The sequence below is a fragment of the Bos grunniens genome, chromosome 29 (genome assembly GCF_055505025.1).
Source record: "Bos grunniens cultivar Pamir isolate PY7600 chromosome 29, Bosgru_T2T1.0, whole genome shotgun sequence".
Classification (NCBI taxonomy): Eukaryota; Metazoa; Chordata; class Mammalia; order Artiodactyla; family Bovidae; genus Bos; species Bos grunniens.
In genome coordinates, this window is record NC_141193.1 from 27,762,590 (window position 1) to 27,790,358 (window position 27,769).

Consider the following 27,769-nt stretch of genomic DNA (forward strand, 5'->3'; position numbering starts at 1 on the left):
TGAAAGATCCTTGAGTTGGTCAAAAATGGACATGTCATCTTTCTTTATCCTGAATTAATTCCTTTAGCTAAAAATTTACATTATTTTCCTTCTCATCAACTCACCTTTTTCTTTGTAAGTCTGTCCCTAGCCACAGCAGGAATAATGGACATTTAACCACATTAAATCCTGACACCTGGAGAGTCAGGTGGACACTGAACAGATGTCCATTCATGTTGATTTTGAATTCTGTCTTACAGAGGTTTCAAAGCAGGATGTGAGACTGAATCAGTAAGCTTGTACTGGCCACTGGAATTTTAATATAATAAATATTTAGGAGCAGAGTTGATGCTAGGAAAGCTGAATTCGTAGAGAAGCAGAAAAAAGAGCTTTGTAAAGGAAGCCAATCTTCAGCAGCATAAGAGAGAAGGCAATGAGAAAGATATTTAAAGAGTAAATTTCTTAAAGCTCACCTACTTCTTGGGAAGACCAGCAGTACTTATCATTAGGTTCATTGAAAATTCTCTATATGTTTTGAATCAACCATATTTTCCCTTGAATTTATTTAAGTAGGATTTTGTCCCTTGTAACCAAATTATTCCCAGTTGAGAATTTCTTTTCCTGAATGTTCTAATAACAATAATTAGCACAAGAAGTAGATTAATGAGTGATTGAGTGCATGCTAAGTCATTTCAGTTGTGTCTAATTCTGTGTGACCGTATGGACTATAGCCAGCCAGGCTCCTCTGTCCATGGGATTCTCCAGGCAAGAATACTGGAGTGGGTTGTCATGCTCTGTTTCTGACCCAGGGATGGAACCCACATCTCTTCTATCTCCTGCATTGGCAGGCAGATTCTTTACCACTAGTGCCACCTGGGAAGCTCCTACTGAGTGAGTGATTATTCTCTCCCAATTATGGTATCACCTAGTGCTCTACCTCAAAATCTCAATGTCAAAACACCCTTATGTGATAAGGATTATATTCTTTACATAAATGAGGGAAAGAGGCTTAGGGAAATCAAGCATTTTGTTCAAGGTCATTTAAAAGATGCAGAGAAAGCCTTTGACAAAATTCAACATCCATTTATGATAAGAACTCTCCAGAAAGCAGGAATAGAAGGACATACCTCAACATAATAAAAGCTATATATGACAAACCCACAGCAAACATTATCCTCAATGGTGAAAAATTGAAAGCATTTCCTTTAAAGTCAGGAACAAGACAAGAGTGCCCACTTTCACCATTACTATTCAACATAGTTTTAGAAGTTTTGGCCACAGCAATCAGAGCAGAAAAAGAAATAAAAGGAATCCAAATTGGAAAAGAAGAAGTAAAACTCTCACTGTTTGCAGATGACATGATCCTTTACATAGAAAACCCTAAAGACTCCACCAGAAAATTACTAGAACTAATCAATGATTATAGTAAAGTTGCAGGATATAAAATCAACACACAGAAATCCCTTGCATTCCTATACACTAATAATGAGAAAACTGAAAGAGAAATTAAGGAAACAATTCCATTCACCATTGCAACAGAAAGAATAAAATACTTAGGAATATATCTACCTAAAGAAACTAAAGACCTATATTCAGAAAACTATAAAACATTGGTGAAAGAAATCAAAGAGGACACTAATAGATGGAGAAATATACCATGTTCATGGATTGGAAGAATCAATATAGTGAAAATGAGTATACTACCCAAAGCAATTTATAGATTCAATGCAATCCCTATCAAGCTACCAACAGTATTCTTCACAGAGCTAGAACAAATAATTTCACAATTTGTATGGAAATACAAAAAACCTCTAATAGCCAAAGCTATCTTGAGAAAGAAGAATGGAACTGGAGGAATCAACCTACCTGACTTCAGGCTCTATTACAAAGCCACAGTTATCAAGATAGTATGGTACTGGCACAAAGACAGAAATATTGATCAATGGAACAAAATAGAAAGCCCAGAGATAAATCCATGCACCTGTGGACACCTTATCTTTGACAAAGGAGGCAAGAATATACAATGAATTAAAGACAATCTCTTTAACAAGTGGTGCTGGGAAAACTGGTCAACCACTTGTAAAAGAATGGAACTAGAACACTTTCTAACACCATACACAAAAATAAACTCAAAATGGATTAAAGATCTAAACGTAAGACCAGAAACTATAAAACTCCTAGAGGAGAACATAGGCAAAACACTCTCCGACATACATCACAGCAGGATCCTCTATGACCCACCTCCCAGAATATTGGAAATAAAAGCAAAAATAAACAAATGGGACCTAATTAAACTTAAAAGCTTCTGCACAACAAAGGAAACTATTAGCAAGGTGAAAAGGCAGCCTTCAGAATGGGAGAAAATAATAGCAAATGAAGCAACGGACAAACAACTAATCTCAAAAACATATAAGCAACTCCTACAGCTCAACTCCAGAAAAATAAATGACCCAATCAAAAAATGGGCCAAAGAACTAAATAGACATTTCTCCAAAGAAGACATACAGATGGCTAACAAACACATGAAAAGATGCTCAACGTCACTCATTATCAGAGAAATGCAAATCAAAACCACTATGAGGTACCATTTCACGCCAGTCAGAATGGCTGCGATCCAAAAGTCTACAAGCAATAAATGCTGGAGAGGGTGTGGAGAAAAGGGAACTCTTTTACACTGTTGGTGGGAATGCAAACTAGTACAGCCACTATGGAGAACAGTGTGGAGATTCCTTAAAAAACTGGAAATAGAACTGCCTTATGATCCAGCAATCCCACTGCTGGGCATACACACTGAGGAAACCAGAAGGGAAAGAGACACATGTACCCCAATGTTCATTGCAGCACTGTTTATAATAGCCAGGACATGGAAGCAACCTAGATGCCCATCAGCAGATGAATGGATAAGCAAGCTGTGGTACATATACACAATGGAGTATTACTCAGCCATTAAAAAGAATACATTTGAATCAGTTCTAATGAGATGGATGAAACTGGAACCTATTATACAGAGTGAAGTAAGCCAGAAGGAAAAACACCAATACAGTATACTAACGCATATATATGGAATTTAGAAAGATGGTAACAATAACCCTGTGTACGAGACTGCAAAAGAGACACCGATGTATAGATCAGTCTTATGGACTCTGTGGGAGAGGGAGAGGGTGGGGAGATTTGGGATAATAGCATTGAAACATGTATAATATCATGTATGAAACGAGTCGCCAGTCCAGGTTTGATGCACAGTACTGGATGCTTGGGGCTGGTGTACTGGGGCGACCCAGAGGGAGGATAGGGGAGGGAGGAGGGAGGAGGGTTCAGGATGGGGAACGCGGGTATACCTGTGGTGGATTCATTTCGATATTTGGCAAAACTAATACAATATTGTAAAGTTTAAAAATAAAATTTAAAACCTGTTTAAAAAAATAAATAAAACTACGTCTGACTCCAGAATTAGGCAATTAACTATGTCACTAAAGCATCTCCTTATTTCTATTAAAGCTACTTTTTATCAAAGTTTAATCTTTTAAAAAATTATTTATTTTGCATTATTGACATCCAATAAATCATCTGAATTTTCTCTTGAAATATTCATTTTACTTTTAACTCAGGCTTCCAATCCCCCTCATTTAAAGTGCTGCAAGGACAGACTTCTCTATTTTCTCAGAAAATCTCCATCACGTTTCTTCTGTGAATTGTTGGTTTGACTTATGATACCAAAGCCCAACTCTGATTTTATGACTTATGAGTTTTCTGTGAATCCCCCTTACATTCCAAGACCGATAATATACTTTTCTACCAACACTCATGCCTTACCGAGTATCTCCCCAGATTAACTGTCTTGCCTCATCTCTCCTCAGTCCATGCATTTACCCTGCCCTCCTACTGAACAAAGTTACTCATTATTTCTCCAAATAGTCCTTGAATATTGCTGCTTCTGTGCTTTTGTTTCTACGGTTTCCTCCTATACCAAAAGACCTTTCCTCTTTTTTACCAGCTAAGATCCTATTAACTTTCTATGGCCCATTTCAAATGCCTTCTTCTCCAGAAATCATCTTCTTGTTCTTCAAGTTAGATGTGATATCTCTCCTCTTGGACTCTTAGAACATGCTTCTTCATGCTTCTAATGGAACTTCCTTTTCTAATGATAAGAGGTTGGTAATTGCTCTTATAGGAGTGACAAGTACTTAAGATGTATATGGTTATTGTGTCCAATGCATGCATGCTCAGTCATGTCCAATTCTTTGCAACCACCATGAGCCCGCTAGACTCCTCTGTCCATGGAATTCTCCAGGCAAGTATCCTGGAGTGGGTTGCCATTTCCTACTACAGGGTCTTTTCTCAACCCAGGGATCAAACCCATGTTTCTTGTGTCTGCTACATTGGCAGGCAGAGTCTTTACCAATGAACGACCTGGGAAGCCCATGGAAGGCAGTATGAGTTCACCATACCATTCTTTCCTGGGATCCCAGGTATTGCCTCCAAAATTCCCCCTAATGTAACACTCAAGGAAACCACTATCCACTGACTGCAGTCACTATACCAAATGAACTTGACTGGCATCCTCATTATAGTAGTTCCCGTTACTCTTCATAGCTGGTACTGGGCACTGGACTCAACAAGACTATAGAGAATGTTCTAGAGGCTTTGCTGAGGCCTGCCTGACTCCTGATGCTATATGTCCATAGGTTGGGTCACTGTTTTAGAATTAAAAGAAAAGAAGGACAAAAGCTCCAAGGCCCTGAGTCCTTTTGCTACAGTTTTTTTCCCAGTAGCTTTGCTTATAGAGATATGGATGCTAGATTATTAAAAATGACAACTAGCCTATTAAAGAACTTAAAAATTAGAGAACACATTTTAATGTGATGATTGATTTCCAACTGGCTGATAGTAAGGTTGTTGCTTTGATATAACATTTATTCCCAATATGGCTGGTTAGAGTTTGTCTTTGGTATGCAGACCCTGGCCTATATGAAATCTGTCAGCTTCTTACAGGTTATGACTTGACATTTGAAGGAATGTGCTGTATGTCACTCTCATATACATACATATGCACACATGACAGTGAGCACACAAAGGATGCAAGAAAGAACGAATGAATGAAGCAGGAATGAACGAAACTTAGGAAAAGACAATGCCATTTAAATGAGTTTGGCTTTTTTTAAACTTAAGAAATAAAATAACATCATTAAGATTTCATATATATGTTGAAAGTAGTGTTTATAACAATCACATATTTCAGATTAATATTTTTTTTTAAATCTTGCTTTATCACTACTTTTAGTTACTTTCTGCATTACAATGCTTTCTTCTTTCTCATGTGGAATTTTTTGTCTTCTGATACAATGGAAATATCAGTTGCTTTTCCTTTTTCATTGTTCCATCATAGAGACACAAGAAAACAAATCTATTTCCGAGAACAGGATGATTAATGTCTATGGTGCATCAGGTATTCAAAACATGTCATTCATTTCATTTCTGCTCTATAGTAAACTGAAAAACCTGTAGTTACTTTGGAAAGTGCTTTGCCAACAGAGAGAATGCATTCTGAGTAAATTTCAAGTTCCATTAGGTTTTGCTTTAAAACTGAGATGGAGTGGGTATGGAAAATGAGGAAAGAAGAGGAAAGATTTACTTCTCTGTCTTGCTTGCTTTTTTTTAATGCTTTTTTTACATTTTCTGGTCTGGGCTCTATTCCAAATCTATAGTCACATGACTCAATAATTTATAAACTAATGTAAATCAGATATCAGTCCCAGTTAAGTGTGATTTGTTACATGTGTGGATTTCTATTTATGGTAACTTTCTTGAGATTTGTCATCAGTAAGATATAATATAGAATCTCTACCTGTTTAAAAGCTTCATGCTGTTTGATCACAAAAATGATTTGTGTCTTATCTCAGTGGAGAGAATATTTGATATAAAGTTGTCTACCATGAAATCCCCATGGTGTAGCATGTCTGGTAAGCTCCCTGCACTGGAATAAAAGGCCTGTGCTATTTCTGTGGGATTAGAAATGCTCTAGCTAGTGTCTGATAAACAGCAATTTAGTTTAAGAGGGAATTAGCTTAATATAACCCCAAATATATATGCTCAATATAAACCAAATAAATTAGCTTAATATAAACCATATATATATTTATATATAAATATTTTTATGAATTTATTTATAAATTATTTATATATAAATACATATATAATATAAACCATATATATATGGCTTATACATAAACCCTGTATAAGTTTATATAAGGTTTATGTATAAACCATATATATAATATAATATATATGTGATATCTTTTCAGATTCTTTCCATTATTGGTTATTACAAAATATCGAGTACAGTTCCTTGTGCTATACAATAGGTCCTTGATTTTTATCTATTTTATATATAGTAGTGTGTATCTGTCAATCCCAGTTCAGTTCAATTGCTCAGTCGGGTCTGAATCGTTGCGATCCTGTGGACTGCAGCATGCCAGGCTTCCTTGTCCATCACCAACTCCTGGAACTTACTCAAATTCATGTCCATCGAGTATGCCATCCAATCGTCTCATCTTCTGTCATCACCTTCTCCTCCCGCATTCACTCTTTCCCAGCATCAGAGTCTTTTCAAATGAGTCAGCTCTTTGCATCAGGTGGCCAAAGTATTGGAGTTTCAGCTTCAGCATCAGTCTTTCCAATGAATATTCAGGACTTATTTCCTTTAGGATAGACTGGTTGGATCTCCTTGCAGTCCAAGGGACTCTCAAGAGTCTTCTCCAATACCACAGTTCAAAAGCATCAATTCCACTATGCTCAGCTTTCTTTATAGCTCAGCTCACATGCATACATTTCTACTGGAAGAACCATAGCTTTGACTAGATAGACCTTTGTTGGCAAAGTAATATCTCTGTTTTTTAATATACTGTCTAGGTTTGTCATAGCTTTTCTTCCAAGGAGCAAGTGTCTTTTAATTTCATGGCTGCAGTCACCATCTGCAGTGATTTTGGAGCCCCCCCAAATAAAGTCTGCCACTGTTTCTTTCCATTGTTTCTCCATCTATTTGCCATTAAGTGATGGGATCAGATGCCATGATCTTAGTTTTCTTTTTTTTTTTTTTTATAATACTTGTTTTTTTTTTAAATTTTATTTTATTTTTAAACTTTACAATATTGTATTGTTTTTGCCAAATATTGAAATGAATCCACCACAGGTATACATGTGTTCCCCATCCTGAACCCTCCTCCCTCCCCATACCATCCCTCTGGGTCATCCCAGTGCACCAGCCCCAAGCATCCAGTATCATGCATCGAATCTGGACTGGCGGCTCATTTCATACATGATAGTATACATGTTTCAATGCCATTCTCCCAAATCTTCCCACCCTCTCTGAATGTTGAGTTTTAAGCCAACTGTTTGACTCTCCTCTTTCACTTTCATCAAGAGACTCTTTAGTTTTTCTTTGCTTTCTGCCATAGGGTGGTGTCATTTGCATATCTGAGATTATTGATATTTCTCCCAGCAATCTTGATTCCAGCTTGTGCTTCATCCAGCCTGGCATTTCTCATGATGTCTTCTGCATGTAAGTTAAATAAGCAGGGTGACTATATACAGCCTTGACAAACTCCTTTCCCGATTTGGAATCAGTCTGTTCCATGTCCAGTTCTAACTGTCGCTTCGTGACCTGCATACAGATTTCTCAAGAGGTAGGTCAGGTAGTCTGCTATTCCCTACTCTTTAAGAATTTTCCACAGTTTATTGTAATCCACACAGTCAAAGGCTTTGGCATAGTCAATAAAGCAGAAGTAGATGTTTTTCTGAAATTCTGCTGTTGATGTTGGCAATTTGATCTCTGGTTCCTCTGCCTTTTCTAAGTCTAGCTTGAATATCTGGAAGTTTATCCCAAACTCCTAGTTTTTCCCTGCCCTTCCTCCTTTGGTAACCATAAGTTTATTGTCTATGTCTATGGGTCTATTTCTGTTTTATATATAATAAAATGCTTTTAAAAATCAAAATGAATGCAAAAATCTACTATGAACAAAATGCCAAATATTTAATAAAGACAAGATCTATCAGAGGCGGGATTTAGGGGAGGTGAGTCATGTGGGTGGGGTGATGATGGGTATGAAGCCAGTGGAGGTCTCCAGCACATCAGCCTGTGCCTTATGAGCATTTTAAGCATTGGTGGGCAGGTTTCAGAGGAGCACTTTTACAGACCTTCCTCAATGATTTGACTATCAATAAAATGTGAGGGTTATACTGATGATCTTTATCATCCCGTTGTTTCTTCCATAATGAAAACATGTGCCCCCCCCCCCATTTAGATTTTGTTTCAGGGCTTTTTAACCAAAGATCATAGTGGTTGGTAAGCTTGTGTTGACTGATTTTCAACTGTTTCAGCTGTTCCAACTCTTTAGAGTTTGGTTCTCAAATTCAAGGAAAAAATTGCTCTATATTTCCAAAATATCTTGAATGATAGAAAATTAGTTGAACACTATCTCTGCTATTCAGTTAGTTATTTTCTCCAGAATGATAGCTATAAATAAAATTATTAAAAAAAAAAGAATGTTTCTTCTGAACCCAGCCTAGGTATTAGAAACTCAATAATCTTGTTTGGATTGTATTCAGCAAAAGATAGATATAAAGAAAATATTAATTGCTATTAAATAATAACAACTGTGATTTCTGGGTGCCTACTCTGTCCCAGGCACTAAACCTAGTGTTTTTTTTTTTTTCCTTACCTGTTCTAATGCTAAGACAATCCCCTTAAGAAGGATTATTTACAGGTAAAGAAAGTGAAGTCTAGAGAAGTTGGATATGTTCAAGATTACACAATAAGTGACTGAAGCAAACATCAAGACCAGGTCTTTGTGATTCTGCTGTCTATACTCAGGACATGAAGGCAAAGGTTGTGGCTGGAACATCTGTGCTCTTTATTTAGAGGCAAATGAGTTCAAGGAAAATGAAGTTATCACAAAGAAATACCCTATCAACCTTAGGAAAGTTTATTTCCTTTGAGAAGCTTCCAGAAATAGAAAAACCAAAAACAACCTAGAAACATGGCAGCTCGAATATGACCCCTTCCAGTATAAATCCCTATGAGGGCAGTGGGGATAGGACTCGGCAGGGGAGTAATGCAAGGCGGGGCCTAGAGAAAGAGGCTTGAGAGAAAGCTGGCCAGGTCTGGTTCTACTTTGAGAGCCTCCTGAGTTTCCCTTGCCCTACCTGCATGAGCCTGGCTATTGTCCATGTAACACTTTGCAGTCCTTTTCTGACCAGAGGCTATCACAGATTGTGGGAAGTAAACCTCCAATTCCATAGGCATCTCGGGCTGTGATGCTGGCTCATGATTGTGGTACCCTCTCTTTCCTCAGTGATCAGTCTGGAATGGAGGATTCTGGGTAATCCAGTACTTTGGCTAACAAAATGTGTGCAGTAACAAAATGAAAAGCTGTTAAACCTAATAAAACTCTTGACTGCCAATTTAGAGGGCCCCTCAGTCCCTTGCAGTGGCTTGCTGTTGCTGTTACAAGTATCAGTATCAATAAGTGACAGCTGTTGAGGACTGCTGTGTCATCTGGAATTCTCGGAGGTGGGATGAGAGATCAGCCGTAACCCAGCATGTCAAATCTAAATGAAACACCTATTATAATGGTTTTGAAACTGTATGATGGAAACTGGGACACTAGAGTGACTGGGGGTGGGGCTAAGATATAAGAAATGGGCTTTCAACATCTATCCCCATGTAAACCTTTGAAGCTTCACTTGTATGGTTGGTTCTATGTATTAGGCTCTTATATAAGGTTAGATGTGGAGAAATTTGACTGCACAGAAGAGTGAGCATAAATGAATCTTTCATCAAGTCCTATTTCCTCAGTGTTTATGAAACCTGAGTCCCAGAAAGGTTAGATGTCTTGCCTAAGCCTAAAACAGGAACTTGAGTCTTCTGACATCTGGCTTCCGAGTCTCTGTTTTGGCCTGTATTTGTCTGCATACCTTTTCCAGGGCGTCTCTGTTGTTTCATCACCCATCCTTCTCAAGTCTTACTTGTTTGTCATCCCTGTGCAATAGCAAAGCAATTCCTTCTGATGTGGGAAAATATTTTTTGAGGCTAGGGCCAGATATCAACATTTATTTCTTCCCATGACCCATCACGATTGGCATCCGTCCCTTCAGAGGTAAAATGCAGGACATATTTCATCAGCTGTCACGAGGCAGAGGGCCTCAGTGGGGGCATGTAAGCAGCATTTTGGTTTATATTCCTCCTGTAGAGGCAGTAAAAGTATGATCAAGGCTTCCGTGGCTCATGATGGTAGTAAAATCTTTACAGTCCTCCATTTAATGACAGACTGGTCTTTTCTGAAGCCTTATGTCACAAACCTACCCAGAATTAGAGATGAGGGAGAAAGAAATTCATAAACTTGAGCAACAGCGATTATCGTCCAGAGAGACTAATTATGTGTTTAATGAGCTTGAAGCAGGTGGAAGATGTGTGAGAGTTCTTTGCCACGGGGTCTGATAAAGGGTCTCTGGAAATCAAGTTAATTTGAATATTTTTATAAAGGAGGCGGTGGGGAAGAGGGTGGGTCAAGGAAGGGAGAGCTGGTAGGAATAAAGTAGGCAGAACGTTTGTTTGTTTACCTCTTTGCTTCACACACACACACACACACACGACACGTACACCCTCCACTTTGGGAATTAATGGAAGCTCTGAATAATCTCTCCAGAAATATTTGCATATATGCCTTGAATATATGTTTGAAAATGAGCAAAGTGTTTTAGTGACTGCTAATGTCTAGCCATTGACTCTTAGGCATCCATGGATCCCAACCTAAGAACTGCTGATGTAGCAAAATAAAAACCTTGGTGTGATTTTGTTTCTATTATGTCCAATAAGCCTTTCTCTTCTCCTAAGCTCTTTTTTTTTTAATAAGAAATCTCCAGGTCTTTTGTAAATATATTACTGTTTTCTTCCTATGTATTATTAGTTTTTCATTGCATCTTTTGGATTTTAAAGGACATTTTATGGATCGGAAATGGGGCAATTTGAAAATGAGCCTTTGGTTTTCAAGTTCCTTCTAAGCGTAACTTTGGGCAAAGGACCCCACAGATAATTCTGGAATAGTTTCAGTCCATCTCAGTGCAAGACTCCTTCCCATCCCCATCCCCACCCCCCAGCTTCTAATGAAAACCATGCTGCCCAGGGCACCTTCCATCTCCTCCTTCCCTTTGTTCAACTTCTGAATGAGGCATGTCCCTGACCCCGCCACAATGGGCATCTCTAGGAATTAAAAAAAAAAAAAAAACTAGAGGGCCAAAATAATCCCCAAAGTTCCTCCTGAATCACTCAGTGCACCTCCTGAATTCACTCTCTCTTGGCTGTTATATTGGAGCTTTGACCGAGGGACCTGAACTTGTGGTTGAACACACACGTGGAGTATCATTTCCCCCACCTTCCTTTGCCCTTCCTCTCAGCAGCTTTACGGATGGGAAGGCCAGAGACACCTGGGTAAATAAATGTGCCTTGGCTTGCCTGCCGTGTTCACTGTCTATGGCCACCTTGAAGTCAGTTACCCTGAGAAATGAATGATTTAAGCAGAGTTGGGATAATTGCCTCTTTCCCAAACTTAAAAGGGTTGAACTTCTTAGTATGAGGTTGATAACAGCAGACTCTCATTTTTCAGCAGTCTGATGGACAAGTTTCTCTTGCTGAATCTGTGCACATCCTGATTAAAAATGTAATGATGAAGCTGGACTTATTAATCTGTTTCTTTGTTTGTTCTTCTTTTCATTTCTCCCCATCTTTTCCATTTTTACAAGAGAGGTCCAAAGTAGTAACTTTGTCACCATGATGTCCCTCCTTCTGATAACAACTGAGTATCCAGGCTGGGGCTTTTAATCACTTACTTTGCCTAATGTTGGGATTTCATGGTGGCTCAGAAGGTAAAGAATCTGCCTGCAAGGTGGGAATCCCAGTTCAGTCCCTGAGTTGGGAAGATCCCATGAAGAAGAGAATGGCAACCTACTCCAATATTTTTGCCTGGAGAATTCCACAGACAGAGGAGCCTGGTGGGCTGCACTTCATGGGCTTGCAAAGAGTTGGTCACAACTGAGCAACTCGCACTTTTGCCAAATGTTTGCCTTCTGTTTGTATTACTAAAACCAGATTAAACAATAGGAGAGGGATGGAGTTTCTCCATTCTCTGGCACCAAGGTTTAGAAACAGAAGTAGGAGCCATGTGTCTGGGACTCGGAGACCCATACCAAGTGACGTTGTGGTTGTCACTAATTAGGTTCCGTTTACTAGAAACTGGTGTTTCTGCAGTTCTTGACATTGAGTGTCTTCTTCAACCCCGGAAGGGGTTGGGAAAGATGGAGGGAAGGCTTTTGGTAAACCAACTTCTGCCGCTGTGTGTCTGCAAAAAAATGATGCCTCTTGCAATAACTGAGCTATGCAGTGTTTTGGTCTTCTGGAGACCTGCTGTTACATCACTCTAGGAAGCAAATATCTTTTTTCAGAGAGAAAATAAAAGTCTATGCAAGGTGTCTCCAAGTGCATACTAATGTTCCACTGAGGACAAAGATGATTGTCTGTTTTTCTGCCCACAAATTGAGTGTGGTTGACCTACCTTGTTCACACTTGGAAATAAGTCAAGAAAAGACAGCTTAAAAATGGTACTGATAGCAGGGTGATGTATTAAAATGAGTGCCACCTCAGATAAGATGATTTACTGCCTCTCACCTTGGGGTGACACCGTCTCCCTACTAATTAGTGGAGTAGCTGGTTTCATAAATGGAGGTCTCTGTGGGCATTCATTTCCCCTTCAAAAGTCATTCAGCCTCCATGCCTGTACTCCCTGCATTAATTAGTCATTTGCAAAAGAAAATGAGGGAAAAGAAAGGGGATGAAATTGACCTTTGATTCAGAATTCATGTAATAAGGCCAACATTCTCTGAAGAAAATTGAGGGGACACAGAAAGAATTAGATTCTTCATCTTCCCTGATTTCCCTTTACCTTTAAAGTGGAAGATGCTCATATGATTTTTATATACAAGATCTCTGCTTAAACGCAGTAAAACCTACAATGGCAATGGGATCTTCACAACCATACTTCTGAATCAGGGGACTGGTGACAAGTGACCCTCATAGGGAATGACACAGGAGGCAACTTGTGGCAGCATGACTGTTCTTCCCATGTTGGGGCACATGTGGAGTAAAGACTAGGTCCTGGGACTTCTTTGACAGTCCAGTGGTTAAGACTCCATGCTCCCACTGTAGGGGGCACAGGTTCCATCCCTGGTTGGGGAGCTAAGATCCCACATACCATAAGTGAAGTTGCTCAGTCGTGTCCGACTCTTTGTGACTCCATGGACTGTAGCCTACCAGGCTCCTCAGTCCTTGGAATTTTCCAGGCAAGGTACTAGAGTGGGTTGCCATTTCCTTCTTCAGGGGATCTTCCCGACCCAGGGATTGAACCCAGGTCCCAGCATTGCAGGCAGATGCTTTACCATCTGAGCCACAGGGAAGCCCTTCCACATACTATAGGGTATGGGCAAAAAAAAATAAATAAATAAAATAAAGTCTAGGTCCTTTGTTTTCCTTCGGTATTTAGTGAAGTCAAATCACTCAGTTGTGCAGAGTACATTTTAGTTAATTTATATTGTCTCATATTTCATGTTGGTCATTTTTGTAACCCACCAAATCCTCACTCAAAAAATATTAGTCTTATGAATAAGGAAAGTAAGGCAGTAAGATATTAATCTGCCTAAGGTTCATAGCTGACAAATGCAGGATGGCAAACCCAGCAGCATGGTTCCACATTCATGTGATGATAAACAGGATGATATATTGCCTCTGTGGTGTTGGAGAAGACTCTTGAGAGTCCCTTGGACTGCAAGGAGATACAACCACTCCATTCTAAAGGAGATCAGTCCTGGGTGTTCTTTGGAAGGAATGATGCTGAAACTCTAATACTTTGGCCACCTCATGCGAAGAGTTGACTCATTGGAAAAGACTCTGATGCTGGGAAGGATTGGGGGCAGGAGGAGAAGGGGATGACAGAGGATGAGATGGCTGGATGGCATCACTGACTCGGTGGATGTGAGTTTGAGTGAACTCTGGGAGATGGTGATGGACAGGGAGGCCTGGCGTGCTGCGATTAATGGAGTCGCAAAGAGTTGGACATGACTGAGTGACTGAACTGAACTGATATTGCCTCTTACCATTAAATGAGTTGATATGTGTAAAGGGCCTAGAATGTAGTGTCTGCTATATGAGGGTCTGCTGTTGCTGCTGCTGCTTGTTTATTTTCTCCTCCTCCCATTCCTAGTCCTCATCCCTCTTCCTCTTTTTCCTCCACTTTCTCCTGCTCCTTCACTTTACTATAATAATCATTGTTATATTATTATTGATATACCATATATCATATGATATACCAGATGCTAGTATCCATTAATGTATTTCTGTCTTTAGTAACGTTTTTTGTAATACTGCAAAGAGATCAAACCAGTCAATCCTAAAGGAAATCCATCCTGAATATTCATTGGAAGGACTGTTGCTGAAGCTGAAACTCCAATACTTTGGCCACCTGATGCGAAGAACTGACCCACTGGAAAAGACTCTGATGCTGGGAAAGACTGAAGGCAGGAGGAGAAGGGGATGACAGAGGATGAGGTGGTTGAATGGCATCACCAGCTCTATGGACATGAGTTTAAGCAACCTCCGGGAGTTGGTGATGGACAGGGAAGCCTGGCGTGCGGCAGTCCATGGAGTTGCAAGGAGTTGGACACAACTGAGTGACTGAACTGACTGAGCTGGTTTCAAATCCTGGTGGTCAACTGAGATTTTATCCCAGTTATCTACTACTTTAAAGGATGGGATTATCCCAGGGTACCTCTGCAGTCTGTATAACAATTGAGGAACTAATAGAAATGAATAAATTGGAATAGAATGTGTAGGTGTAAATTGAGTTTGGAAGGCAGAATTTTATTCATTCAACTTCACAGATATTTTGAACACATATTAACACAGGGGTAATTGCTAATGACACATAGATGAACAAAACCCAGTCTCTACCCTTAAGCAACTTATTATCTAGGAGGAGAAAATAAATATGCAAGCAACCAGCTCTTCTTTATTACTTTATGAAAAGAGGCATTTTGATACATTTTTATACCAAATTGAGATAGAGGTTGAGGTTTACCTGCCAGTCCTCATTGATTTTTAAATAACAGTATTATATATTTTTAGGTATAATTGACATATATTATACTAGTTTCACATGTAAAACACGATTGGGTATTTGTTTACACTACAGAATGATCACTACAGTCTATATACTGTTCGTCACCCTACAAAGTAACATTTTTTTTTCTTGTGATGAGAGCATTTAAAAATGTATTTGTTTATGGCTGTGCTGGGTCTTCACTATTGCACGGGGCTTTCTCCAGTTGCTGTGTGTGGGCTTCTCACTGCAGCGGCTTCTCTTGTTGCAGAGCACAGGCTCTTGGGCACACAGCCTCCAATGGTTGCAACACATGGGTTCAGTCGTTGTGGCTCCTGGGCTCTAGAGCACAGGGTCAACAGTTGTGGCACACGGGCTTAGTTGCTCCGTGGCAGATGGGATCTTCTTGGATCAGGGATCGAACCTGCGTCTCCTACGTTGGCAGGAAAATTCGTTACCACTGAGCCACCAGGGAAGCCATGTGATAAGAACTTTTAAGGCCAATTTACTTTGCAACTTTCAAATGCACAGTACAATATTATTGACTAGTCATCATGCTGTACACTACATCCCCATGCCTTATTTATTTTATAACTGGAAGTGTGTACCTCTTGAACCCCTTCATCTATTTTGCCTACCCTCTCACCCCCACTCTGCTCAGGCATCCACCATTCTGTTCTTCGTATCTGTGAAGTTTGATTTTGGTTTGGTTTGATGTGTTTGTTCATTTGTTTTATTTTTTAGATTCCATATACATGTGAAATCTTATGGTATTTATCTGTCTGACTTAGTTCACCAAGGTAATACCCTTATGGTTCATTCATGTTGCCACATATGGCAAGATTTCATTGTTCTTTTATGGCTGAATAGTATCTCAGTGTGTGTGTGTGTGTGTGTGTGTGTGTATCACATCTTTATCCATTTATCTATTGTGGATACTTAGGTTGTTTCTGTATATTGGTTATGAAGCACTATTATAAATAATACGGCAAATAAACATAGGGTGTATATCTTTTAGAATTAGTGTTTTCATTTTCTTCAGATATATGCCTGTAAGTAAAATGGCTGGGTCACATGGTAATTCTGTTTTTAATTTTTTGAGGCACCTCCATGCTCTTTCCTACAGCAGCTGCCCCTGTTTACATTCCCACCAAGAGTGTACTAGGGTTCGCTTTTCTCCATGTCCTTGCCAACGCTTGTCTACTTGATAACATTCATTCTAACAGGTATGAGGTGATAGTTCATTGTGGTTTTAATTTGCATTTACCTGATGATTAGTGATGTTGAGTATCTTTTCATGTGACTGCATGTGTGTTAGTATCTCAGTCATGTCTGGCTCTTTGCGACCCCACGGACTGTAGCCTGCCAGGCTCCTCTGTCCATGAAGTTCTCCAGGCAGGAATACTGGAGTGGGTTTCCAGTTCCTGTTCCAGTTTCATGTGCCTGTTGGCTATCTATATGCCTTCCGTGGAAAAATGTCTATTCAGATTCTCTTCCCCTTTTTAATTGGAGTTTCATTTTTGCTATTGAGTACATGGGTTCTTTATACTTGGGTTATTAATTCCTCAGCAAATATATTATTTGCAAATACTTTCTCCCACTCAGTAAGTTGCCTTTTCATTTGTTGATGGTTTCCTTTGCTGTAAGAAGTTTTTTAACTAATGTAGTCCCACTTGTTTATTTTTGCTTTTATTGAAGGTTTTAAGAGTTTACTTTGAATGTTTGGTAGAATTTACTAGTGAGTCAGTCTCATTGGCTGGTAGGCTACTGTCTATGGGGTCACATAGAGTCAGACACGACTGTGACTTCACTTTCACTTTTCACTTTTCATGCTTTGGAGAAGGAAATGGCAACCCGCTCCAGTGTTCTTGCCTGGAGAATCCCAGGGACGGCAGAGCCTGGTGGGCTGCCGTCTATGGGGTCGCACAGAGTCGGACACGACTGAAGTGCCTTAGCAGCAGCAGCAGCAGTCTCTTTGGACTTTCAGTTGTTGGGTAATTTTTGATTACTGATTCGATCTCCTACTAGTAATTGGTCTATTTCTGTTTTTTATTTCTTCCTGAGTTAGTCTTAGAGTGTTATATATTTATATTATACATTTTTCCATTTCTTCTGGGCTGCTCAGCTTCTGTATGTATACTTTTTTCACAGTAGTCTCTTAGGTCTTTTGTGTTTCTACATTATTAGTTGTAACTCTTCTTTTTTCATTTCTGATTTTGAGTCTTCTCTCTTTTCTCTTAATCTAGCTAAAGGTTTGTCAATTTTGCTCATCTTTTCAAAGAACCAGCTCATAGTTTCATTGGTCTTCCTGTTGTCTTTATACTCTCTATTTCATCGATTTGTGCTCTGCCAATCCCCATCGTAAGGCCACCCTTTTATGATAAATTTGCATAGTATATCTGCTCTCAAGACCCAAAAACATCTTTTTGAGACATTTTAAGGGGAATGAAAGAATTTTATTTCCCTAGCCTATGTGCTCCATAAAGGCAGACACTGTATCCTTTATTTCTGCATAGTAGGCAGTCAGTGGCTTTTAAATAAATGAGGTTTACAGAAACAGATGAATGAACAAAAATATATTTGGATTTGTCTTCTCTGGTAGTACCATTCAGTTCATTTCAATTTAGCTGAGTCTAATAAATATTCATTTGCAGCAGGTAGTTACTTTCATATCATGGATCCAGGATAAGTAAGAAACTATTGGCTTCTTTCCAGGAGTTTAATCTGAGGCAGGGGCACCATTTGTACGTATGCAGCTCTGAGTCCAAGTTTATAGTTGAGAGCAGAGACCAAGTGTTTTTCATAACTTAAAGAAAACTAGAGGTTTTGTATCAGGTTAAATGCTTTTCTGAGACAGAAAATCTAAAAGACCCAGTTCGACAAAGTGAAGAGTATTTTCTTCTTTAGTGGATTATATTATTTATTCAAAAATTTTGCCTTATCTTTTTCTGTGTCCTTTCCCTCTGGATTTCTAAGCCATTCCTTGTGAGGGCCTTCTCCATGAATTATGTTCCACACCTTGATGACATCAAGCTTGACCATGTGGATCGCTTTGGCCATGAAGTATAAGTGGAATCAATTTGTGTCATTTCTGATCAGAAGCTTTTGCATGGCTCAAATATGTCTTTAATTCTTTCTGCTGTGAAGGTGACATGTTCAAAATAAAAATTTAGATCAGAGCTACAGACAACCTGCCCAAACATATAAAGTAAATGAGAATTAAACCATTATTGTTGTGAAAAACCAAGATGCTAGGTTATTACTGCACATGCCTACTCTAAGATGACAAATATCTTTCCCAAGAGCAGGGAGGGAATATGCTCACCCACTCTCCTCCTTAATGACCCCTGCTCACATTTGTCTGTTCCATATTGGATGAGTGAAGAGGGTTGGGGCACAGGTAGACAGTATGGTCCTTTGGTTACACTGCTCTATAATATAATGGCTATGACTAAATCCTTTATACTTGAAAGCTTATCCTATTACTCAAAAGTATAAAACAGACTCAGCAAATCCTGGTAAATGTATTGATAGAAGCTAGTGATAGAAAAGGGTCTCTTTGATGACAAAGTACAACATGATCTTTTATAATCCTGCCAAAGCAATTTTGAGAGTTCTGAAACTGCCACATTAATTTGAAAAAAAGTTCCTATCAGCTATGTTTCCCCATGAGTTGTCTTGGAGACCATCACATATCTTTTTTGGTATAACACTGAGGCAGTTAAATGTTAACCTGAGTATTAGTAGAGAGAAATTTCTAAGTTGCAGATAGAAAAGGCTTTGATGAGTCACAGAAATAGAGTCCCAGTCAGTCATGAATCCAATTTTTCTCATAAATCTTTGAGCTACCATTGTTATCAAAGGCATGTACTAAAATTCTCTAAGGAACCCGGCACTCTTTTCTGAATATTTTTTGTTGCTCATCCCAGAGAAGAAGAGAAAGCTGCTAGTTTGGTGCACATGTTTATAATATGACTCCATAATATAATTTTACTTAAACCCTTCAGAGAAAAACAGGTTGTCACTTTGATGAAAAAAACAGTGAGCTGTGTAAGTATGAATACACGGGGATAGCAAATATATAATTTTGGAAGATGATAAAGATATTAATTCATTCAGTCTATGAGAAATTCAGATTTCATCACATTCAGATCTCATACCAGTAAAAATCTCTTTCTTTTTCCTGACGCTTATAGGAAGCTTTATCATTGCCATGACTTTACCTAAGCCTGTTCCTATTAGCAGTTGTTTCTGGCCACTTCCTGACAATTTGTTCTACTGTCACTTTTCTGTCCCTTGTTGATTTAGTCACATCTCCCTGAATGTTCTCATACTTAATTGAACATATTATTACAGTATCTGATGCAGACCTTTAGCTGTGTGTGTGTCTGTGTGTGCCTGGTGCCTACAGTAATACAGTACAAACCCGGTACGTTGAAGTGCATGGTGAAAGAATGAATGGTGAATAAATGAAATGCATGTGAGATTATGGTAGGTTTATCTCAGCTTTGCAGTATTGAAAAACAAGTCTTTACATCTCATTCTTTTCTATAAAATGAATACCAGCAGTGTTGACCTATTCAGTTAATGTTAAATAACAGAGAATTCAAGTTAAACATGGTAGCTTAAACGTATGTATTTATATCTTCTCTCTCCACACATTGCCAGGAAAGGGATAAAAATTATATAAATGACAGTAAAAGGATAAGAAAAAATACAAATACACAGGTATGAAAGGAAGAGGAGAGAGAGAGTAGTGGCTGAGAATGGAAGTGCAAAGCATATACAGACGAATGGAAAATGGCAGCAAATCAGAGAGAAATGAAACTCAAGTCTCTGGATAGTTACTTGCAAAGAAATTTGGGGATTGGTACCATAAGCTACCTCTGAAGGTGAAGATCAAGTGTAGAGATGAACAGAGGAGGACTGGATGAAAACTTGTCTGAATAACAATATCCCTCAGGTCTCTTCCCCTCTTTTGAAAACAGGGGCTACATTTTTCCCTCCTATCAGAAGCCTGAAGGTGTTCTCTTATGATCAATTGTACCAGAAAAGATTCACACATGAGTGTACCAAGCATAGCATAAGGCAGGATGAGGATGTACAAGATAAATCAAAGAATGTGATTGTAAAGAAATCTCCGAAATTGCAGCATCCCAAATTCCATCCCCCTACTTGCAGTTGGCATTTAATTCTGAAGAGGATGATTGGAAGATTTCTCTCAGAGAACACTGCTGCTAAGTTGCTTCAGTTGTGTCCGACTCTGTGCGACCCCATAGACAGTAGCCCACCAGGCTCCCCCATCCCTGGGATTCTCCAGGCAAGAAGACTGGAGCGGGTTGCCATTTCCTTCTCCAATGCATGAAAGTGAAAAGTCAAAGTGAAGTCGCTCAGTCGTGTCCGACTCTTAGCGACCCCATGGACAGCAGCCTACCAGGCTCCTCAGTCCATGGGATCAGAGTCAGACAAGAAGACTTGAACAGAGAAGCAGAGGTTTAAGTGATGCCATAGCTGGAGTCAGGAAGTAAACCTAAGAAGGCAGGCAGCCTTTAGTAGCTGGAAAAGGCGAGGAAGTGGATTCTGCTCTAGGGTCTCTGGAAGGAACAGTCCCTCACCTATTTTAGATTTCCAGTCTCTAGAACTGTATGATAATAAATTTGTGTTGTTTTTAAGTTTGTGATAATTAGCTACAGAAGCAATAGGAAAATAATACAAAGATAAAGTTACTTTTTTTTTTCTTTTTAAAAAAATCAATGGTGTTGAGTCTTTTTTAACTTAAATACTTTATTTTTAAAATTATTTTTTTAATAAAGTATAGTTTATTTACAATGTTGTATTAGTTTTAGAGGTACAGCAAAATGGTTCAGTTATACATATATATATATATATATATATATATGTTTTTTCAGATTATTTCCCTTATAGATTATTAAAAAATATATAATGTTCCCTGTGCTTTACAGTAGGTCCTTTTTGTTTATCTGTTTTATACATAATAGTTGGTATATGCTGTGCTAATTCCAAACTCTTAATATATCCCTCCTCCTTCCTCTTCTCCCTTTGGTTACTGTAAGTAAGTTTTCTATGTCTGTGGGTCTATTTCTGTTTTGTATATAAATTCATTTGTATCATTTTTTTGAAATCCCACATTTAAGTGATACCATAAGATATTTGTCTTTCTCTGTCTGGCTTACTTCATTTAGTATGATAAATCTAGGTCTATCCACGTTGCTGCAAATATTACTGCACTTTTTATGGCTGAATGATATTCCATTGTGTAAATACACCACATCTTCTTTATCCATGCATCTGTCAATGCATATTTAGGTTGCTTCCATGTACAAACAAAACGATACTTTTGAGGGAAGTTATTTAGAGTCTACAGTTTTGCAGATATCTAAATGTCCATTATGAAGATAAAAAGACCCTACTAGGTATCGAATCCAATTTCCAAAAGTACTTACATGCTTTCTTTCTTACAAAGCTACTAGAGATGTGTCCTACTAAAATGAGGATTTAAACAATGGAATGCAGGGAATTTGATAAAGTGAGCATCCACACAGGAGACAAATTTCAAAGGATAGGATAAACAAAATTACAAAATCAACTTGAATCAATAACAGTGTGTTATAGTCATAAAAATGTAAGCACTAAATAATTGGCTGACAAAATTTGTGATAAACTATGTTGGGACATGCAAGAGAACAAAAAATTGTCCTCATCTTCCAAACAAGAAAGTCAATTGAAAATGTTAGCAATTAGACACATCAAGAAATGAGCATTAGAAAGAAGCTATGTATAAATGCGGAGGTAAATACCAAAAGACAGAGCTAAAAGAAAAGAACATGCTTTCCTTTGGGAATGGAGATCAGAACTAGGAAGGATTTGGCTAGAAATACACAAAAAGAAATGCAGTTAGATTGGAAAAGAGAAAACCTTTTGTTCACTGTGGAGTCCATTCCTCCTTTTTCAATAATTCTAGTCTTGAAGTTAAGGTTTCCATTGCACTTCTCATCATAATGTTAGATGTGTGTTTATGGTTCTGTTTCCTGTGCCAGTCACTGGGTTCTGCATTCCCAGTGCCAGTACAGTGGGATGCAGTTGGCATACAATCTACTTGGGCAGTGTTCTGTGTCTCCTTCATCATTTTATCCCAGAATTTAGTAAAATCCCTGGCATACAATATATATTGGTTGAATAAAAAATTCAGGCTGAAAATGAATGAATGCATAATCCATTATTATGATTTTATGAGCATCATAAATCACAGATTAATATAAGAAAGAAGATACACTTACAGATTTTCAGAAAAGTGGGTGTTCAAAATGTTCTTGAGATACGCGAGCACAAATTGTGAACCTCTGCATAGGTACATACATTGTTTCACCTTCAAAACGTCAAAGTTCATGATACAATTATGCACACCCTGAGCCCAGTCTCTTCATACTGTATTGAGTAGGCTGATTGTACAGCTGGATCACTGCGGTGATCTTGGTCACCAAACACCGTATGCTTCACACTATCAGCTGTCTGGAGTTGACATCCCTGTGACCAGTTGCGATACACTCTTCAAAACAATTGCTAAACATTGGTAGTCATATAAAGCTGTCTAAATGATTATAATTATTTCAGTCTATTGTGATAATTATATAATACTTTTAAAACCATGTACATTTTCCCTGTACCCCAATGTTTAAGCTTACCAACGCGTTAGATGTCAAGATAGAGTAAATGCCATCCTAGACTTGGATTTGAAGACCTGGAGGCAAATCCCATCTTTATAAAACTTAATAACCTCTGTGAGTATACTTGTAGATTATCACTGCAATAATTCTATGTAATAAAGGATTCTAAAACACAATGGCTTACAACAGCAACCATTTATTTTTCTGACTCAGAGTTCTGTAGGTCGGCTAAGGGTCTAATGGGTTCAGCAAAAATTGACTGCATTTAAATTCAAGTAGTGGTTGGGCTTATGTATGTGCCAGATATCTATTTATTCTCTTTGATCTTTCAGCTATAGATATTTTCTTCCAGGATGATGACTGAAGCACAGACAACTCATGGAAGAACATTTGAATCTCTGCTTGCGTTTCAGTCTCTAATCTTTCACTGGTCCAAGGATGTGGTCAAAAATCACATCGGTTGGATATGCATTAGTCAGGGTTCAGTTAGAGAAAAATGAGCTGTTAAACAGAGTGGTTTATTATAGTAACTTGATATTACATCAGTGTGGAAAGAGTTGGTTAATTAAGGCCTGATAATAGTATGCAGGAGAATCAGAAGAAGGCGGGGTGAGGCTTGCCCAGAACGGACAGTTACACTGGTGAATCTTACCTGGTTTGTGCTCTGAAGCAGCTGGTGCTGAAGCTGTTAGAACAGTCTGGGGTATATGCACTTACAGTTAAAGGTGGAAACTATCATCTTGAAAATAAATGATATGGATTCTCAGTGAACAGATAGGGCATTTCAAACAATTACCTTCAGAAAAAGTTTCTAGTTTAAACTTCCTTGAGAGAGAAGGAAAGGAGAGTTAATAGAGAGCTACTATTGTATTCTGAGATGGCTGGAGACCGTGCCAAGCTACCATCTGTATTCTCCATTTTTCTCGTGTCCTCAGGAAAGCCAGGATTTTGATCTTTTTTTTTTTTTTTTTTTAGCTTTTTATTTTTATTTTTTTTAATTTTATTTTATTTATTTTTTTTTTCTAATTTTATTTTATTTTTAATCTTTACATAATTGTATTAGTTTTGCCAAATATCAAAATGAATCCGCCACAGGTATACATGTGTTCCCCATCCCGAACCCTCCTCCCTCCTCCCTCCCCATACCAACCCTCTGGGCCGTCCAGTGCACCAGCCCCAAGCATCCAGCATCGTACATCGAACCTGGACTGGCAACTCGTTTCCTACATGGTATTTTACATGTTTCAATGCCATTCTCCCAAATCTTCCCACCCTCTCCCTCTCCCACAGAGTCCATAAGACTGTTCTATAAATCAGTGTCTCTTTTGCTGTCTCATATACAGATCTTTTAAGGAGAATAATCATTTGTCAGATAATTCTTTGGCAATGGAGTGAAACCAAAGGGTTCTCTGGTGGCATTCCTAGCCAATTAAAATACTATGAAGCTGTTATTTTGGGGAATATCTGATGTTGATATTTTAAAATATATACAGGATTTGAATTCAGTTACTGATTGACAAATATTCCAGGAGTGCTCACTTCTTTCCAACTTTCCCATTTATTTTTTCCTGTTAGAACGTTTCAGATGGAAAAGAAATCTTCTTTCTCAAGGCATTTATTTTACAGGATTTATGACTTGAAACCTTTTGTTTTCTTTAAGGATCCGTAATGATCACCCTTTGTAGCTGACCTGTCTTTGTTTAGGAGAGACTTGGTGCTGAGAAAAGAAGAAAAATGTGTCTAATTCACAAATGATAAAATATGGCCCCAAAGTTGTTAAAATGCATGCATTGTGATATGAGCCCTGACAGGTGTAAAAAGTGGCCTCATCGAGTGACTTTCTTGGCTGTGATAATCTATGAAAAATCTCTGCACCATCATATTGGATGTGTAGACCTCCTTAGCAGTACTACTGGCATTTTCTGGGTGGGAAGTGATAGCTTCACAGTCATGTCCATTTTAACTCTCTATACTGTAGTGTCTGATTCATAGCCAGACCAGTGCATGTTGACTCTGGTTCTATAATTCCTAAGGACATAGAATTTTTAAAACACTGATATGAGTGCCATTCTTACATTAACAGAAAGGGTTTTCAATTGCTCATGCAAAAAGAAAGATATTGATTTCATAATTTGATTGCTTTGTTCACTAAAATAGTGATTTTAAAGCACTTAACATTAAGCAGAAAAGTAAAAAATGTTTAGAAACTGTTAAACATTGTTCAGACAATTATATAAAGCTTATGCACTATGATTTTAAAGTAACATTGACAGGTTGGGGGTGGAGGGGATGAAATATGATTCAGTTGTCTTCACCAGTTTTCAAACCAGGGCTTGAATCTGACTTTTATATTTTAGCTTTTTAAATGATAAAGGAGAATTTCTGACTTTATTAAAACCAGCACATGGAAATGGAAACTAGTCTGTTAGAAGTACGGAAGCCATGTCAGGCAATGGAGCTTCTATCCTATCTTGGATTGAATTCTGTCTGTAAACACCCCGACTTCAATTCCGTGCACACCAAAGGTATGACTTGCTATTTCAAGGGGATTTGCTATTCCAAACCCAGACATTCTAAGCTGCATCAGCTTTGAAATTCAAATGCCAGATAATTTGGAAGTCACTTTTGAGGAAGAAAATATATTAAGATCCATTTTCCCTTTCGGACTGGATTGATGGCAAAGCCTTTGCATATTCACAGGTTAGAAGACACTGTGAGCGGGCTGGTCTCTCATCCATCTGTAAGATAAATTGAGCAGTTTGGTTGACTTGGGATGTGGGTTCACAAAATTTCAGAGAGTGTCTTTGTCAGGAACCCTAAAACCTCTGAGTAGCAACATCCCTTTAGACACAGGAGAGGATCCTAGTACTTTTCTGTCTTATCCTTTGATATGTTGAACTGTAAAAATGATAAAGATACTATTTATTCATCTTATAGAGCTGTGCTAAAAAATAAAATAGGCAAAATTTGCCTACAGTATTTTGAATGTCTGAGATGCTTGTTACACACTCACTTCTTCCGTGTATCTATACAGTAATCAGGCTTCCTTTGTGGTTACTGGCTGATAACATGAGTCTATGATGCAAGAATGGAAAAGATAAAAGATATTAAGAATTTGATATCAGAACTAAACATAACATCTGCCTAGTTATGCTGCCTGTTAATCTATTGACTATACTTGACCAACTTTTTTTTTATTGTTTATTTAACACAATATATATTGTTTATTTAACACAGTATAAACACAATGATTTTCACATGTAATAGGTTAAAAATCATAGGGCAATATTTCATGTTTCTCATACTATGGAAATCACTCTTGTCTCATTTCCTACAGGCTCAGACAGCTAGACTAAATGACAAATTAAAAGGTTTCCTGTATCTCTGTGGTTTGGATATATAATATATTCATTGCAGGCATGCATGTTCAGTCACTTCAGTCATGTCTGACTCTTTGAGACCCTATGGACTGTAGCCTGCCAGACTCCTCTGTCCATGGGATTCTCTAGGCAAGAACACCAGAGAGGGTGGCCATGCCCTCCTCCAGGGGATCTTCCTGACCCAGGGATTGGACCCAGGTCTCCAGCATTGCAGATGGGTTCTTTACTGCTGAGCCACTGGGGAAGCCCCAATACATTCATTCATTACAGAAAATCAAAATGCCAGAATCAGTTCAGTTCAGTTCAGTCGCTCAGTCATGTCCGACTCTGTGCGACCCCATGAACTGCAGCACACCAGGCCTCTCTGTCCATCACCAACTCCCGGAGTTCACTCAGACTCACGTCCATTGAGTCAGTGATGCCATCCAGCCATCTCATCCTCTGTCATCCCCTTCTCCTCCTGCCCCCAATCCCTCCCAGCATCAGAGTCTTTTCCAATGAGTCAACTCTTCACATGAGGTGGCCGAAGTACTGGAGTTTCAGTTTTAGCATCATTCCTTCCAAAGAAATCCCAGGGCTGATCTCCTTCAGAATGGATAGCTGCACTCTATTCTGGAGGAACTCAGACGTTTCTATAGTGACCTATGTGGGTAAACAGACATTTTATTTCCTTTTTAAATTAATATTTGTTGGAGTATAGTTGCTTTACAATGCTGTGTTAGATTCTACTGTACAGCAAAATGAATTGGCCGTATGTATACTTATATCCCCTCTCTTTCAGACTTCCTTCCCATTAAGGTCACCTCAGGTCATTAAGTAGAGTCCCCTGTGCTACAACATATGTTCCCATTACTTATCTTTTTTATGCATAGTGTCAATAGTGCGTACGTGTCATTCCTAATCTCCAGTTCTCTCCCTTTTCCCTTTGATATCCCTATATTTGTTCTCTATTAGACCAACCTTTTTTTTTTTTTATTTTTTTTTAAATTTTATTTTATTTTTAAACTTTACATAATTGTATTAGTTTTGCCAAATATCAAAATGAATCCATCACAGGTATACATAGACCAACCTTTAAATTTAAAATTTTACTTGAAATGTAAGCTTTCCTTTATAAGTCTTGTATTCCTTTGGTTATTCCACTATATATTGACATTGTAGGTACATTTTAAAGTTGTATTTATTTTGGCTACAGACACTTTCTACATGGCTTTTGTAGTATATATAGGATTTGTAGCATTGTATGAATAATGAGAATAGTTTGAATTCTTATGGACATATTTTTCTACTTTATGCAAATTGGAAAGTTGAGAACTTTTTTTTTTTTTTCTTGAAGTATAGTTGATTTACAATATTAGTTTCAGGCTTAAAACATAATGATTCAATATTTTAACAGATTATATTCCAGTAATCAAATTATTATAATTTGGGGCGGGGGGGAAACAAGCATATGACTAGGGCAGAGACAGTATGCAGATTTTAAAAGAAAATCTTTGGGCATCTTCACTATTCAAAACACATCCAA

General features: G+C 38.3%; 1 protein-coding gene across 15 annotated transcripts in view; it reads left to right on the forward strand.

The window, feature by feature from the left end:
- The window catches only part of NELL1 (neural EGFL like 1), a 1,048,536-nt gene that overhangs the window by 837,696 nt on the left and 183,071 nt on the right, over positions 1–27,769 (forward strand). Inside the window, exon 16 of one of the 15 annotated variants that reach the window (XM_086385565.1) lies at positions 14,429–14,490. The exons of the other annotated variants lie outside the window; for them this stretch is intronic. Within the exon in view, the coding sequence (XP_086241691.1) occupies positions 14,429–14,475 (47 nt within the window). The 3' untranslated portion in view covers positions 14,476–14,490. Of the gene's footprint in view, positions 1–14,428; positions 14,491–27,769 lie in introns of those variants that run through there. 15 annotated transcript variants of the gene reach the window in all.